Source organism: Periplaneta americana, chromosome 11 (assembly GCF_040183065.1).
Source record: "Periplaneta americana isolate PAMFEO1 chromosome 11, P.americana_PAMFEO1_priV1, whole genome shotgun sequence".
Taxonomy (NCBI): Eukaryota; Metazoa; Arthropoda; class Insecta; order Blattodea; family Blattidae; genus Periplaneta; species Periplaneta americana.
Genome location: NC_091127.1, coordinates 163,605,960 through 163,621,079, shown reverse-complemented (window position 1 = coordinate 163,621,079; position 15,120 = coordinate 163,605,960). Strand labels below are relative to the sequence as shown.

Sequence of the window (15,120 nt, the reverse complement as noted above, 5' to 3'; positions counted from 1 at the left end):
TTAGGCCTATTTATTGATTTATTTCTTTATTTATTCCTTCATTCATCATTAGTTCGTTCATTTATTTTATTTTCTTTATATATATTTATATTTATTCATTCTAGGAATTTATTTCTTTATTTATTCCTTCATTCATCATTAGTTCGTTCATTTATTTTATTTTCTTTATACATATTTATATTTATTCATTCTAGGAATTTATTTCTTTATTTATTCCTACATTCATCATTAGTTCATTCATTTATTTTATTTTCTTTATACATATTTATATTTATTCATTCTAGGAATTTATTTCTTTATTTATTCCTTCATTCATCATTAGTTCGTTCATTTATTTTATTTTCTTTATATATATTTATATTTATTCATTCTAGGAATTTATTTCTTTATTTATTCCTTCATTCATCATTAGTTCGTTCATTTATTTTATTTTCTTTATATATGTTTATATTTATTCATTCTAGGAATTTATTTCTTTATTTATTCCTTCATTCATCATTAGTTCGTTCATTTATTTTATTTTCTTTATAGGAGAGAGTCGGGTAGTATCGGACATCGGGTAGTATCGGACATCGGGTAATATCGGACAGTGAGTTTCTTTCATCTACCACACGATGATAGTACCTGATTGACATGGTTACGTTTCTGTGATGTCGCATAGAGAAACGTAACCATGTCATTCAGGTACTACCATATGGTGGTAGATGAAAGAAACGCACTGTCCGATATTACCCGATGTCCGATACTACCCGACTCTCCCCTCTATATATATATATATATATATATATATATATATATATATATATATTCATTCATTCTAGGAATTTATTTCTTTATTTATTCCTTCATTCATTATTAGTTTGTTCATATATATGTATATATATTCATTAATTCATTCATTCATACATTCTAGGAAATAAAATTAATTTATATTAAAGTATCAGATTCGCTTTTTATAATCAATTAACAACTCTTAAATACCCAATCCCATATGATCCATTTTCTATTGTTTATAATATTCCTCAACTTTCTTGTTCTACATCAGTGGTATGCATTTTTTTTTTTTTTTTTTTTGCTAGCGTACTTCCAAACTGCACTGCAATTGTATAAGAATTAACAAAAGACTACGATTGATGTTGTGCTAAAATGAATTATGATTATTATTATTATTATTATTATTATTATTATTATTATTATTATTATTATTATACAGTAGTTACCGGTGCAATAATAATAGGCTAATGATTTAAGTAAAATGGTATTCAACAAGGAAAAACAAAAGTTGATATTGCAAAAGAAACTATAATACAGTATAATGCAATAATATAATTATCAACAAGTGTAATAAAATTAATATGTCAGCAATTTTACGTAATCAGTGGGATGTGTACCCCTAGTGGTACGCGTACCATAGATTGAATACCACTGCTCTACCAAAAGATGTAGCTTGTCGTTTGCAGGGGACTTGCTCCGCGTGTTATATACGTAGATGAACATGGACTTATAACTAAATCGACGGAGCAGTGTAGTTAGTTTTGTATAGATTTCATTAAGACATAGTTGTTGTCATCGTCATCACCATTATCATCCCTGTTACTCGTTTGGTGTTTATGAACTAACATTAGGTATTCATAAATAACAAGTTATGTTGCCAGCATAGCAAAGAATCACGTATTAAGTAATATAAAGCAATACACACACTGACCAAATTTCTGCAGGAGAAATAGCTATAAATGTCTAGTTCCCGCCAGAAAACTGTGCCCGGTCTATTTGGATTTTGTTGTCTTGGGCAACAAAGATACAAACTTTTTAGTGATACAACATATTATAAGAAGAAATTAAAAGAATGGAGCAAAAGGTATTCCGTGGTTTTCCTCAGGCGTAAGACAAATGTCGGGATGAGCCTTATAAGAAATGGGCCACGGACCTATATGCCCTTCCCCATATATATTCCACCTTTATTATAAACGATGTATGCCCTAGTTCAGATAATATTAATAGTCTATTAAATATACGAGGTCACTCAATAAGTCGCAAATTGAAAGGACAGGGACCTCTCAAATTGCAGATTAGATTTCACGGCACTTCTTCCGACGGCCTTCACATGCTTTGTCATTGAACAACAGATGACGGCGTCTTGCCATCCTAAAGGCAAACACCAGCCAACTCCTCCTCGCCCCGTTCCGTGATCAATTGATCAATCTCAGCCCCCCCTCGCGTATGTGGTACCTAAGAGGTTACGTCCAATTTCGGCTTCCCCTTCAAAATTTTCTAGAGCTCCTTCAGGGGAGCAGCGTAACCCGGAGTGAGACTAGTGGCCAACAGGCTTGGAGCTCACATATTTAGTTTTGTACAGCCCCCAACCCCTTGCAAGGACGCGTTTTGCGTACCTTTTAAATTTTCCTCCCAATTCTCCTTCGATTTTTCGATTTTTTCGTGGAGCGAATCTATTATTAGAGTATAACACTAGTGCCTAAAAGGAAAGCAAGCCTACATGATTTAGTGAAATATTATTGTAATAAACATACCATCAATGTTACATATACACGCACGCATTCACGTGTATTCTCTTTTTCAATTAAATATAACATGAACACGTTTTACTTACCTTCTCTGCGACTGACTGTTACTGCTATTGGAATATGCAGAATCAGATATCTTTGTATTGTGTGTGGCAGTTTCCTCCATGTTGGACCTAAAAAGAAACAAATGCATATTTATTTGAATTATAATAAAAATTAATTAAGAGTCCTTAGACACATCGTGGAAGTATAAAAGAAGCAAAAGTACTGTTCTCCTACTGGGTGTTCAGTTCAAAGTGTGTCATGGCTCGCTGTATGTCGTCATATGGCTAGTCGATGAGCCTAGAGAATTCAATCTTCCTACACTTCCGCAGAGGCGTATTACTTATGTGCCAGAGAAGTTGCCTGGCAAGTACGACGTTTATTCTGAAGAGTACTTACCGATACGTACGGTAACGCCTGTAGTGGCAGGAATGTGAACTGTTTGGAAACACGTACTGAGGTGAGTTTTTTTTCTTACTGTCGGGATATGGGGAGAGGGTTAAGACGATTACTTACGTATTTGTTGACATTAACTTGGATGGTCAACATAGACACGGAGCATTTGATTTGTGTTGTGGAATGTTGCCGTACGCAACCGATGATAACAAATACCCTGCGTACGACTTGCCCGCGCAAAACACAGTTCGAAAGAGGTTATGGTAGCACACAGTCTAATACAGATTGAACGACTTGATTAATAGGCAACTTCTCTGACATAAAAGTTGAAAATCGCTACAAATCGCTGACTCACAACAGTGACGTCATGACACACTTTGAAATGAACACCCAGTAGTTTAGCAACTTAGATCACTCTAACCCTAAGGAAAGTAGGAGATTGGAGAATTAGGATGCTGAGCCATTCCGAAAATGTGTGGAAAGAGAAACAACCTTATTCCCGAATGAGATCAACTTCATGTCCTCATAATCACAATATTAACTTCTCAATAAAGGTGGGCTACTTATTTATTTCCAATTCCGAAAGAAGCAACTCCTTTTACCTTTATGACATGGGGTAACAATACAGTATAAACCGTAAATAATGTCAATTTTAGGGAGTTATTCTTTGAGATCTTTTGAACAAAAAAGTTTAATAGAATTTTACTCGTTTGTAGGCTACTTCCTTTTAGAGATAAACATTGTTTTACGTAAAACATTTCAAAGCGTCTTTTTGGAAAGCTATTGACTGAATTACCAGTATGTTCAGTCAATTTAAGACAAATGATTGAAAGAAGTTTAGTTTAATAGGTCCACTACTATGGTTAGGATGCATGACCGTGAAACTAGAGGGCCCGGATTCGAATCCTGGTTGGAGTAAGTTACCTGGTTGAGGTTCTATCCGGGATTTTCCCTCAACCCATTAGGAATAAATGCTTATGGCGAAGTGCATCAACATTGATTAAAAACGCAGTAATCATAGATTACGAAACGATGGTTAAACAGTAGCCGTGGTTAAAATGTAATTTATGTGCACCATTCATAATCACCGATTACTAAAACATGGCTAGCTGACACCTCATTTAACCAGAGTAAAGTCTATGATGGTACATTGTTTCTACAAAATGACTAAAGGAAAGCATCCATACCGCTGCAAAGATAATAGTCAACGTCTAAAAACGACTGCGCTCACTATGTTCTACATCGAAATGAACGTATCCTACATTTTCGCGTTGCATTTGTTTGCCTTTGGGCGCTGTTATATTTGTGAGTTCCATTTCTTTGTTTTTCAGTACTGTTAGGTTAAAATCGTACAAAATGGAAAATTGAATCCAAAAATGATTATATCCCAATGTTAGGTTGAAGTATCGATAGACTTAATTACTAGATTTAAATGTAGGTCTATTATATAAAAAAGATGGAATATCCATAAAGGAAAAGGATGCAGAAAATTGTTAGGAATGTGTGTACGATCTTGGACTACACCAGGGAATTGTGCATTATCCTAAGATCCATCCATAACCTCTCTTTGTTCAGCCAGTGACATAGAGAAAGAGATACTGGTATTCGAGTATTCTCTCTTAAAATACAGAAAATAATAGTTACATAGAATTGTAATATAAGCAGCCGATCCGTAGGAGAAATATGATTGTTCTTGTGTTATTTCAATTGATCCATTTGTAGATTTTGATAAACGAAATCCCTCCTGAAATTTTCTGTCACCTAATTGCTCGCAAGAATTCTCTCTTTCCACTAAAGAACCTTCACGCTCACGCTCTATCCAAGTAATTCAAGTACTGCACAATAATAATCGTCTTCGAAATAATCACCCGTGGTTATGGCCGCCATTTTGCTTTACTTGCTCTACTAATCGCTGGTTATCTCCTTTAACCGCTCATATTTGGCCGGTTAGAGATTACTGTGGTTAACTTCCTATTTAAGTAGTAACCGAGGTGGATCCACCGTAAAAATGCTTAATCGGGGATTAGGTCACAATTTTAACCGATGGTTACACTAACCGACGTTGATGCACGTGGGCATTAGTATCTTTCAGCGTTGGACCCTGGACTCATTTCGCTGGCACTATCACTTACATCTCATTCAGACGCTAGGTGTAACCACAGCAGTTGATGAAGCGTCGTAAAATAACCCATTAAAATGCTAATATTTCAAATCAATTTTATTGTTTTTTATCTTCAACTCAATATGAGCCTATCTAAATATAAAGCTGCCTAATAGATATTATTTTACGTTAAATGTTATGCAGGGTGATTCACGAGGATTTACCGTCCCTCACGGAGCTTATTTCCCAAGACATTCTGAGCAAAAACTCTCATAGTGTCCTAATCTCAATATTTTCATTGTTACACTAATTTGAAGTTGTTAGTAAAATACCTTTTTTCTTTAGTTTTAAGGGTAAAAAAAAATATTACAAATAGAGAATTAACTCCTTGTATTGTGGGTCCCTATCACCACGGCATGGCGCGTCCTCGGGTTGCGGATAGAGGAGACGGCCTCCAGATAAGGAGAGTAGCTGCGAATTTATTGAATAAGCAGTCGTGGACAGCCGATAAGGGGTGGTCCTCCAGCTTGGGGGTTGCGGAAAGGGCTAACAACCCGTCACCGTAAAAAAACATCTTGTTACGAAACTTTACAATAAGCCTCGGAATAAAATGGATTTGAGGGAGGTGGGATATGATGATGATGATGATGGTGATAATAATAATAATAATAATAATAATAATAATAATAATAATTTATTTTAGCTGGCAGAGTTAAAGCCGTAAGGCCTTCTCTTCCACTCAACCAGCAAAAAGTATACATACATATGTATGAACTTACAAAGAATTCAACAATTTGATTTAGATAAGTGCTACATGTAATACAAGAGTTATTTACGAATTAAACAACAAAATACTATGAACTATTAATTAAACACTCAAATACAAACTATGTAGCAGAATTAAGCTAAAATACATAGAATGTTAATATATTTCGAATAATGTTAGATAATATAAAGAGATTATTATGAGACAATTTTGAAAATACAGCACTATCAGGGTGATGTCTAAAGAATGAAGTAACAATGTAGTCAGTGATAGTTTAAATCAGTAAGATTGGAGTGAATGATAGAGACTGGATTAATCTTGCACAGGATAGGGATCGATGGCGGGCTTATGAGAGGCGGCAATGAACCTGCGGGTTCCTTAAAAGCCATTTGTAAGTAAGTAAGAGAATTAACTACTCAGAAATGTCATTTCTTTAATTGGCTAGCGTTCTGAAGCTAAAAATGTGTTGTTAATATTGCTTTATATAGATTTTGTTTTTCAATAATTTTTAACTAAAATTGAATTATTCTTACGCACTTACCACAAAAATTGTTACAAATCACACGACTTTAGGAACTTGATTTTTTACAGTTTAATTGTGCACCCTAACGTACAGTTCTAAATAATTTACAAGACTAGCGTCATAGGCGGAGAGAGACCAGTTTCCTTGGGTGGGGGGAAGTAAAACCATAAAATCCCGATATAACGAGGTTATGGGGGACATTATTTACTTCCCCTGTTATAACTTGACCGTGGTACAGTATATCGGAATATGATCATTTAATAAAAGTATTTTTGGGGTGTATGTTTCTTACAGTGTTACATCCATATCCACGATGTTTCGGACCGAGTTGTATAGGGCTTCAACTGTAGGTTTACTGCAAATTATATTAGGGTGTAACTATAGGCAGAGTTATGGGAGGGTATGTGGGAGCACTGCCCCCCCCCCCCAAATTTGTCTGAACTCTTTTTTTTTCTATTATCATTACAGAATACTGAATTCAAAAGACTTTTCTTCCTTTTGTTTATAAATGGGATACTATTTGTAAATGTTACCATCGTACCATCTTCCTGGAAAATGGCTGTTTTCACAAAAAAATCTTTGGACTATGGTTTTATGAAAACTACTGAAAATTTTCACTCCTTTAACATGGAACTCTGGTGTTTTTTTTTTCTCTAGCACCTAATTCAGTAGATGACCGCTGCAGACTTCTAACACACGAGTACAGGCTGTTACAAAAGAAACATTACAGTGTTTCCATTCCTCAAACGAGGTATAGAAATTCTTATGCTTACTTACTTACTTACTTACTTACTTACAAATGGCTTTTAAGGAACCCGAAGGTTCATTGCCTCCCTCACATAAGCCCGCCAGCGGTCCCTATCCTGTGCAAGATTAATCCAGCCTCTATCATCATACCCCACCTCCCTCAAATCCATTTTAATATTATCCTCCCATCTACGTCTCGGCCTCCCTAAAGGTATTTTTCCCTCCGGTCTCCCAACTAATACTCTATATGCATTTCTGGATTCACCCATACGTGCTACATGCCCTGCCCATCTCGATCGTCTGGATTTTAAGTTCCTAATTATGTCAGGTGAAGAATACAATGCGTGCAGTTCTGTGTTGTGTAACTTTCTCCACTTTCCTGTAACTAGAAATTCTTATACATTCAGAAATTTAAAATAAATATTATAGTCGAGACACATGGTCTGAAGACATTAATTCGTCAATTTAAGCACAGAAACTTAATCATAAACAAAAGCAAGAAAAGTCTTTTGCATTCAATATTTTCTAATATTAATAGAAAAAAAAATTCAGACAAGTTTGGGAGGAGGGCAGTGCCCCCAATAACTCCGACAATGAGTGGCGTGATTTGTAACAATTGTTGTGATCAATGCGTAAGAAAATGTAATTTTGTAGTTAAACATCGAAAAAAATTCTGTACGAAGCAACTATGGAATTCACTCCACATTTCTAGCTTCAGAATATTAGCTAATTAAAGAAATGATACTCTTGAATAGTTCATTCTTTATCTGTAATATTCTTTTGCCCTTAAAACTAAAGTATAATGGTATTTACAAACAACTTCAAATTAATGTAATTCTGAAAATACTGAGATTAGGACAAATGTTTAAATGACATTTTTTGCTCAGAATGTCTTCGGAAATAAGCTCTGTAAGGGACGGTAAATCCTCGTGAATCACTCTGTATAATAAATCCCTCCCCCACCACACCAGGACGCGTCTGGCAAGTGGGAACTTGCCAACAATTTTCGAGCTTCGCTTTGGCAATATTCTTATACAACCGCTTCGGTCACGTGCACTGTCGAGACCCAACGTGCAGTGAAAATGAAACAAACTGTAGTACAGTATCTCAAGTGGCTTCATACGTCAAACCGAGCCGACTTCCTTGTCCACGTTTATACAAATAAGTTTTCTTTTTTTAACTCTGCATAGCTCTATGAGTCTACTGTGTCATTTCAAGTTTGTAAAAATTGTTATCCTTCACGGCCAAGTACTAGTAATCAATCACATTTTTTGTTTAAATTCATCCGAGTTTCGCGGGTTCAAATCTGATAGATAACGATGACATTTTTAGAGCATTAAGAACCTTTAGCATGACTTCCTTTGTGAGGAAAGTAAAGCCAGGAAATTCCGTGTATAATCTTTTCTCTGGCTGACAAGACTGCTGTAAAGCCTCATTCACACTTTTCAAGTCACTTGAAAAGTGTAAACTATGTTTCAAGTTGACTTGAAACCAATTAACGGCTTGAATTCAAGTTTCAAGTGAAGTTGGATCCCTTTCTACTTTTTACTTGACTTGAAAGGACACTTGAAAAGTGTGAACGTTACTTGATAACTTGAATTCAAGGAGAAAAGCGCGGGAATTTAAATTAACAGCTGTTTTAAGAGCGTTAAATTAACAGCTGATTGTTTTTCAGTTCTAATGGGAGCGTAAAAATAATAGGAAACAGCAGTAAGTGCAATAATGACCAAATATTTGAGTTTCTGAAGTTGTATAAAATTCACGAAGGCCTGCGGATTATAGAAACTGCAGAAATTCGTAATAGAAATGCAAAGGAAGCTGCCAAGGAAGGAAGAGTTCACTGAAGAACTGAACAGCAGAGATTTTAACGTGGACACAGATGAGATAGTCTATAAAAGACAATAAAAAACATTAAACTGTAGATAGAGAAGTGAGGAAGATGAGAGGGATTAAGAAGAGAAGAGCGTTGCTTGAAGGGATGATATTTATCGGCCGAAACTGTCATGGTTCAATGTGATTGATAGATTTTTTGGGAACTGTAACAGCTTCAAGATAATCATTTTCAATTATGGTAAATCAGACTTGCTTATACTGGGTGTTCATTTCAAAGTGTGTCATGACGTCACTGTTGTTGGGTCACCGATTTGAAGCGAGTTTCAGTTTATATGTTAGAGAAGTTGCCTATTATTTAAGGCGTTCTTCAATCTGAACTTGAGAACGTGTACGGTATAACTTGAACGTCGTAGCAACAGATGGCGGTCTGTACGGTCTGTGTGCTACCATAACCTCTTTCGAACTGTATTTTGCGCCGGCAAGTCGTACGCAGGGTATTTGTTATCATCGGTTGCGTATGGTAACATTCCACAACACAAATCAAATGCTCCGTGTCCATGTTGACCGTCGAAGTTAATGTCAACAAATACGTAAGTAATCGTCTTAACCCTCTCCCCATATCTCGACAGTACGTATTTCCAAACAGTTGACATTCCTGCCACTACCGGCGTTACCGTACGTATCGGCACGTACTCTTCAGAATGAACGCCGTACTTGCTAGCCAACTTCTCTGCCTCTTAGATTATACACCTGAGCTGCGGAAGTGTAGGAAGATTGAATTCTCTAGGCTCATCAGCTAGCCACATGACGGCATGCAGCGAGCCAAGACACATTTTGAACTGAACACCCAGTATTTTATTACATTTGCGATAAGAATTATTAAATCTGCTTGAAGATTTCACTTATTCTATTTGTAATGGTCTTTCTCTTACTAATCTAATTCCTAACCTATACTGAACGCGTCTTCCATTTCTTCAATATATTTATCATTTCCCTGGCACGGAGACTTGCTACTACAGAAATTCCTAACTGCACAACATCCATCGACGCCATTTTATCCTACTTGAAAACGAGATAAATATGTCTGAACTGCGACTTGAATTCAGGTTTCCTGAATTCAAGTTACTTGAAAAGTGTGAACGAGGCTTAAGCAAATTATACCTCCCGTTTTTCTCCCGCATCAACAATCATGTAATAAGCAAACATTCTCATGTGGGCAGATATAAAAGTTAATTTTTTTTCTTCCACCATGTTAATAATGTCAAAACAAGTGCTTACACAAATTTTGGCCGCTCAAACGCAATTACGAAGGCCGTAAAAAATAAGTTTCCCTGGGGTCGTTTATAGAAATTTCATGAAGAGATTTATTAGAACAGATACAACAACCGGAATTGAGACATTTGTCATACCGTGAGATCAGCTTTTGTATCCCTATGTCTTAGAAGTCTGCCGCCTGGGATCGAAACCATGTCTTATGACAGCCGTCTACACCTCTCTGTCATTTCTATGGTATGACAAACGTCTCAATTCCATTGTGGAATATGTTGAAAAATAGTTCAACAATTGTTTTATCTGTTCCAATAAATCTGTAGTGCTCGGGAAAAGTGACACAAGTCAGTTTCCGCAAACCTCTTTTGATAATTTATTGACAACTTACGGAACATCTGCTCACTTGGAAAAAAAAATACATAAGTATTTCTCCTATTACAATAATTCATACAGAAAAAAATCAAATCGACATAAACCAGTGTAAGTTGTCAATAAATTATCAAAAAAGGTTTGTGGAAACTGACTTCTGTCACTTTTCCCGAGCACTACAGAAATGTTCCCAGGAAATTGTGTTTTCCTTCTTTAAAAGGGCTACAGGTAAACATTTTTACGGCCCTCGTAATTGCGCTCGAGTGGCCAAAATTTGTATAAGCACTTGTTTTGACATGATTAACATAATGGAAAAAAAAAACTTTTCATCTGCCCCCATGAGAATATTTACTTGTTAGCCATAGATTTGACATAACTTATACAGGCCAACTTGAGTTAATTCCTGACGTTTGTTGAGCACATGGCTGAAAATCATTGCAGGTAAATTTTATCTGTTTTTAAATACCTACCGCAAAAATAACTTATCTTGTTCATGTCATAGGTATAGCCTACATATTAATGCGAGGTACATTATTATTATTAATATTATTATTATTATTATCATTATTCTCATTATTATTATTATTATTAGTATTATTATTATTATTATTATAATTATCATTATTCTCTTTTAAGCAGCCAACTTTGAAGGACGATATTTCACGTGTTTTGCTTGCAATATCAGGCAATGTTGTAAAGGCCAACTTTCTGGCTAGTCCCTCTCTGGCTAATTAAATAAGAGATATACTGTACGCATTTACTTATAGTAAACTCAGACCTCGAGTGACATTTATTAGGACTATTTTTCTCCAATAAAATAAAAATGTAAATAATATATCCCTAAAATTAGCTCACAAAATGTTAATCATTGTATATTTACGAATAATTAACCTATTCAGACATTGTGAAGTCAAAATAGATGAATAACGATTACTGCAATAAATAAATTGAATGTTATTCAGTAATGCGAATTGAGAAAAGCGAAATACAGGTTTAACAATGTTAATTACATGTACTGCGCTTTTCTCTTGTTATTATAACAGAAATATGTTTGCATTATCTGCTGAAATCTTAATTTAATTTAAACATTTTATAGTATAATTATTAATAACCTGATTAATACATTAATTAAATGAGCAATTGTTATGAAGGAGTGTTATTTTCTTTAGATACAATGGCCATAGAATTAGAAGATGAAGATGTAGATGTGGAAGTAGGATTTCGCACTTTATTTAGTACAATGGATTCATGCTCATCGATTTACGTGGAAACAGTTGGCGATATTGACTAAACAAAAGAAAGACCATGAGATAAATTGATAGTGATAAATCGAGCTGCAGAAATTATCGCGATGTATAACTGTGACTGGTTGGAATTCAAAATGTCATTACACTTCATTGGCCGAAAATTGAATGAAATAGTCATTATATTATCATACATTTCATGTTTATGTGCGGAGCGAACATTTAATATACAAAATCGTCCCACTTTCTTTCGTTAGCATTGCTTTAAACGAGTATTTCCTTCTTTTCTAAAACGTAACATAAAGTTTGTACAAGGACATAATTTTATTTTTACTAACATTTTTAATATTAACTTGCCTATACCTCTGGATCAACGCAGTTTGCTACCCCCTTCCACGACTGGAGTTCGATGATACTGACGTAATATACAAACAAATCACTTTACTAGGTATAGGAGGGAAGAAAAGTAGTTCATCCATTTACGTAAACTAGGAAATATTGCGCTTTTGAGTTTGACCATTTTCATTAGGTTTTTGTTTAATAAAAATACAGTACAGTATTAACAAAGAGTGTTTTTACTCACGAACTGAGCTGTCCATGTGGACATATTTATTATGCAGTGTATATTATACTGTCTACAGCACATTAGCATACAATATAGAGAATGAAGTTAAATTGAAAAATATTCACAATATGGATATTTAAACACATTTTTGAAAATGTGTTGCAGTTCATTTCGATACAGGTTTCAGTTCTAATGTGCATATTATAGCACTATAGACTATTGTACCTAATCCCAATTACCAGTTTCGTTCTTCGTACTAGTAACTCATGTTGAAATAATTCTGTACCTACTCTATAAAAGAGTATCTTACGTACTGTAAATTCAATCTTCACTTCTGCCCGATCCGAAAAGATAAAATTACTCAGACATGCTATCTACTGTCCGTCCAAGTGGTTATGTCGTAGAAAGGGAGGAAATCACATGGCAGTTAATTACTTAACGAGGCCCTTTTATTTAAGTTATTTTAAACAGTTGTATAATATTACGTAGACGTCCAATTCCTGACAGAAAATAATATTATCAGAAAAGAGCTAAGACAGCCCAGCCACTAGCTGGCGAATAAAAGCTGGTGGGGAAAACCGGGATACGACGGAGGCAAATGGACGACAGTACCTGTGCGAAAATGATTCAATATTGAAAGCTCTTTCGTCACTGGAAAACGCGAACATATTTTTTGAACGTACTGTTTACTATGACCGTAACGTTGCTATGATTGTATGTGCGACCTTGGTTCTGTGTGGAGGGCGGTTGAACTTCCTTAGTAGAAGGGGTGGGAGTGAAGTACATTCAAAAACTCAGGTACAATAAGAATTGAAGTAAAAATAAAATGATGTCCCTGTATCAAGAATCATAATACACTGCATCAGTAATCGAAATCTTGTACTCCCCGTTACACAATGCCGGCTGACGTTTTCGGAGGAAGGCAGTGCGTCTATATCTATGAAGAATTAGCCTAAGTTGTATTTACATGCGGAAAATATGTTCGGGCTATTCCATCTCAAATCGACCGAAATATAGAGAAAATTGACCTTGCAATTTTTAAATACAATGAAACTTTTTCTGTCCGTTGACAACTGTGATACAATGCTTTGTGCAACTTTAAACTGTTGTGGCTCAGAAACCCTTTCACCCAATGACCAAAATTATGGTTTATTTTGATGCTGAGAAATTAAACTTTATATTGACATGTAAACAGTTTTTCTTACTTTTTATGGAAATGAAGAAATTTAGATTTTTCTTCATTAAGACGCCTTTGCCCACGAAAAAATATTTTTAAAATATATAGTTAGATTCCGCATTGAAAGTACAAAGAAACACATTTTTTTACTGGTGCACCGTTGATAAGAAAGTATTGAAAATATCAAATAAAGAAAATATATAGTACGCGCGTGAACTAACCAGCATAAACACAGGAGTAAAATGACGTCCAACGCCCTCTTATCTTCAGCTCTCGGCCAATGCGTGCGGTATTGCGCCGTTCAAGTCCAGGCGTTTGAAAATAATCTATTTAATACCCTCGAAACTTATTGCTATACCACTAAGCAAACAATGCCGAATCCCTCTTAATACTGCAAGGTTTTTTCTCAATATTTTTTTACATTTTTTACAAATTGTCAAAAAGCCTAAAAGTAAGTAAAATCAGATTATCTGTCTCTCTGTGTACAATAAAAATAAGGATTACTTCTTAACATAACCTACCAAATGTCAGCTTCAAAATGAGCTGCCGTTCAATGTTCTGCAGTAAATGGTTCCAGAGTTCTGAGCGCTGAAAGAGGCTTGTTTTTATAAAATACGCTAAATTTGTCGCTCAATAATACGAAAACCGTTTGACTTTCGATAGTATATTTTTGAAAATGCACTGTCCTCAGCATCTTGTATAAATATGGAAAAAATTAGAGTATAAAAAAATGCGAGGCTTTTTACTGATCAATTTCATATGGAACAGCCCGTTCAGACTTCTAATTTGAAAGTTAAATGCCAATAAAGTTATCTGCACACCTTTGCATGGCAGTGACAGCAACGGCGTCAAGAAAGCAGGTCAAGGATCGCCAATAGTGGGAATCAACCTTTATCCAGGGTTAAGCCTCACTCGCATTTTGCTACTCGACTTCTCATCATGCAACAAACTTTCAATGTACAGTTAACCTACACAAATCTACACTACCTGAACTATTACACGACATCTAAAACAGAAAATCAATAATTTTGGACTTATCAAGTTTTTCTCCTGTGCTCTTCATATTATTTATCTACCTCTGTTGGGAGGGAAACCCAAAGACAGATTGGCGGCACGTTTTATCCTCTGGCCTGCACGAACTACGGAATCTATGGCAACCCTAAGATGCTCGCACCGTAGGGATTTAAGTAGAATGCATGGCTTCTTTAAGTTACGTAAGCGCTTTTGCGACTTTTACCTGGGCTTATGTTGATGGAATCGAGTGAGACACGAGACAACGTGACTAATGCATTAGAAGCGGACATCTGTACTAATACACAGACTGGAGAAGGAAAATCAATACTGTCGTTTCGCAGGACACGTTACTACAATATATGAACAGAAGATATATTAGTTCACTAAAGTGAAAGTCATCCCAAATATATCAATCCTAGAACTTTTTATTGACATACAGAGTTACTATGAACAACTAAAGTTACTAAATATAACAGCAAAACATTTAGAAACTGCTTGTAACAACATTGTTTAGCGGAAAACTGTGTAACGTCTTCGGAGATGTCAACCCAC

General features: G+C 35.3%; 1 protein-coding gene across 11 annotated transcripts in view; it reads right to left on the bottom strand.

The window, feature by feature from the left end:
- The window catches only part of per (period circadian regulator), a 280,779-nt gene that overhangs the window by 84,430 nt on the left and 181,229 nt on the right, over positions 1–15,120 (bottom strand). For all 11 annotated transcript variants that reach the window (XR_011334946.1, XM_069840390.1, XM_069840394.1 and 8 more), the window contains exon 2: positions 2,609–2,695. Coding sequence is in view for 10 of the 11 variants with exons in the window: in XM_069840390.1 (XP_069696491.1) it covers positions 2,609–2,688 (80 nt within the window). In the remaining variant the exon portion in view is untranslated. The remainder of the gene's footprint in view (positions 1–2,608; positions 2,696–15,120) is intronic.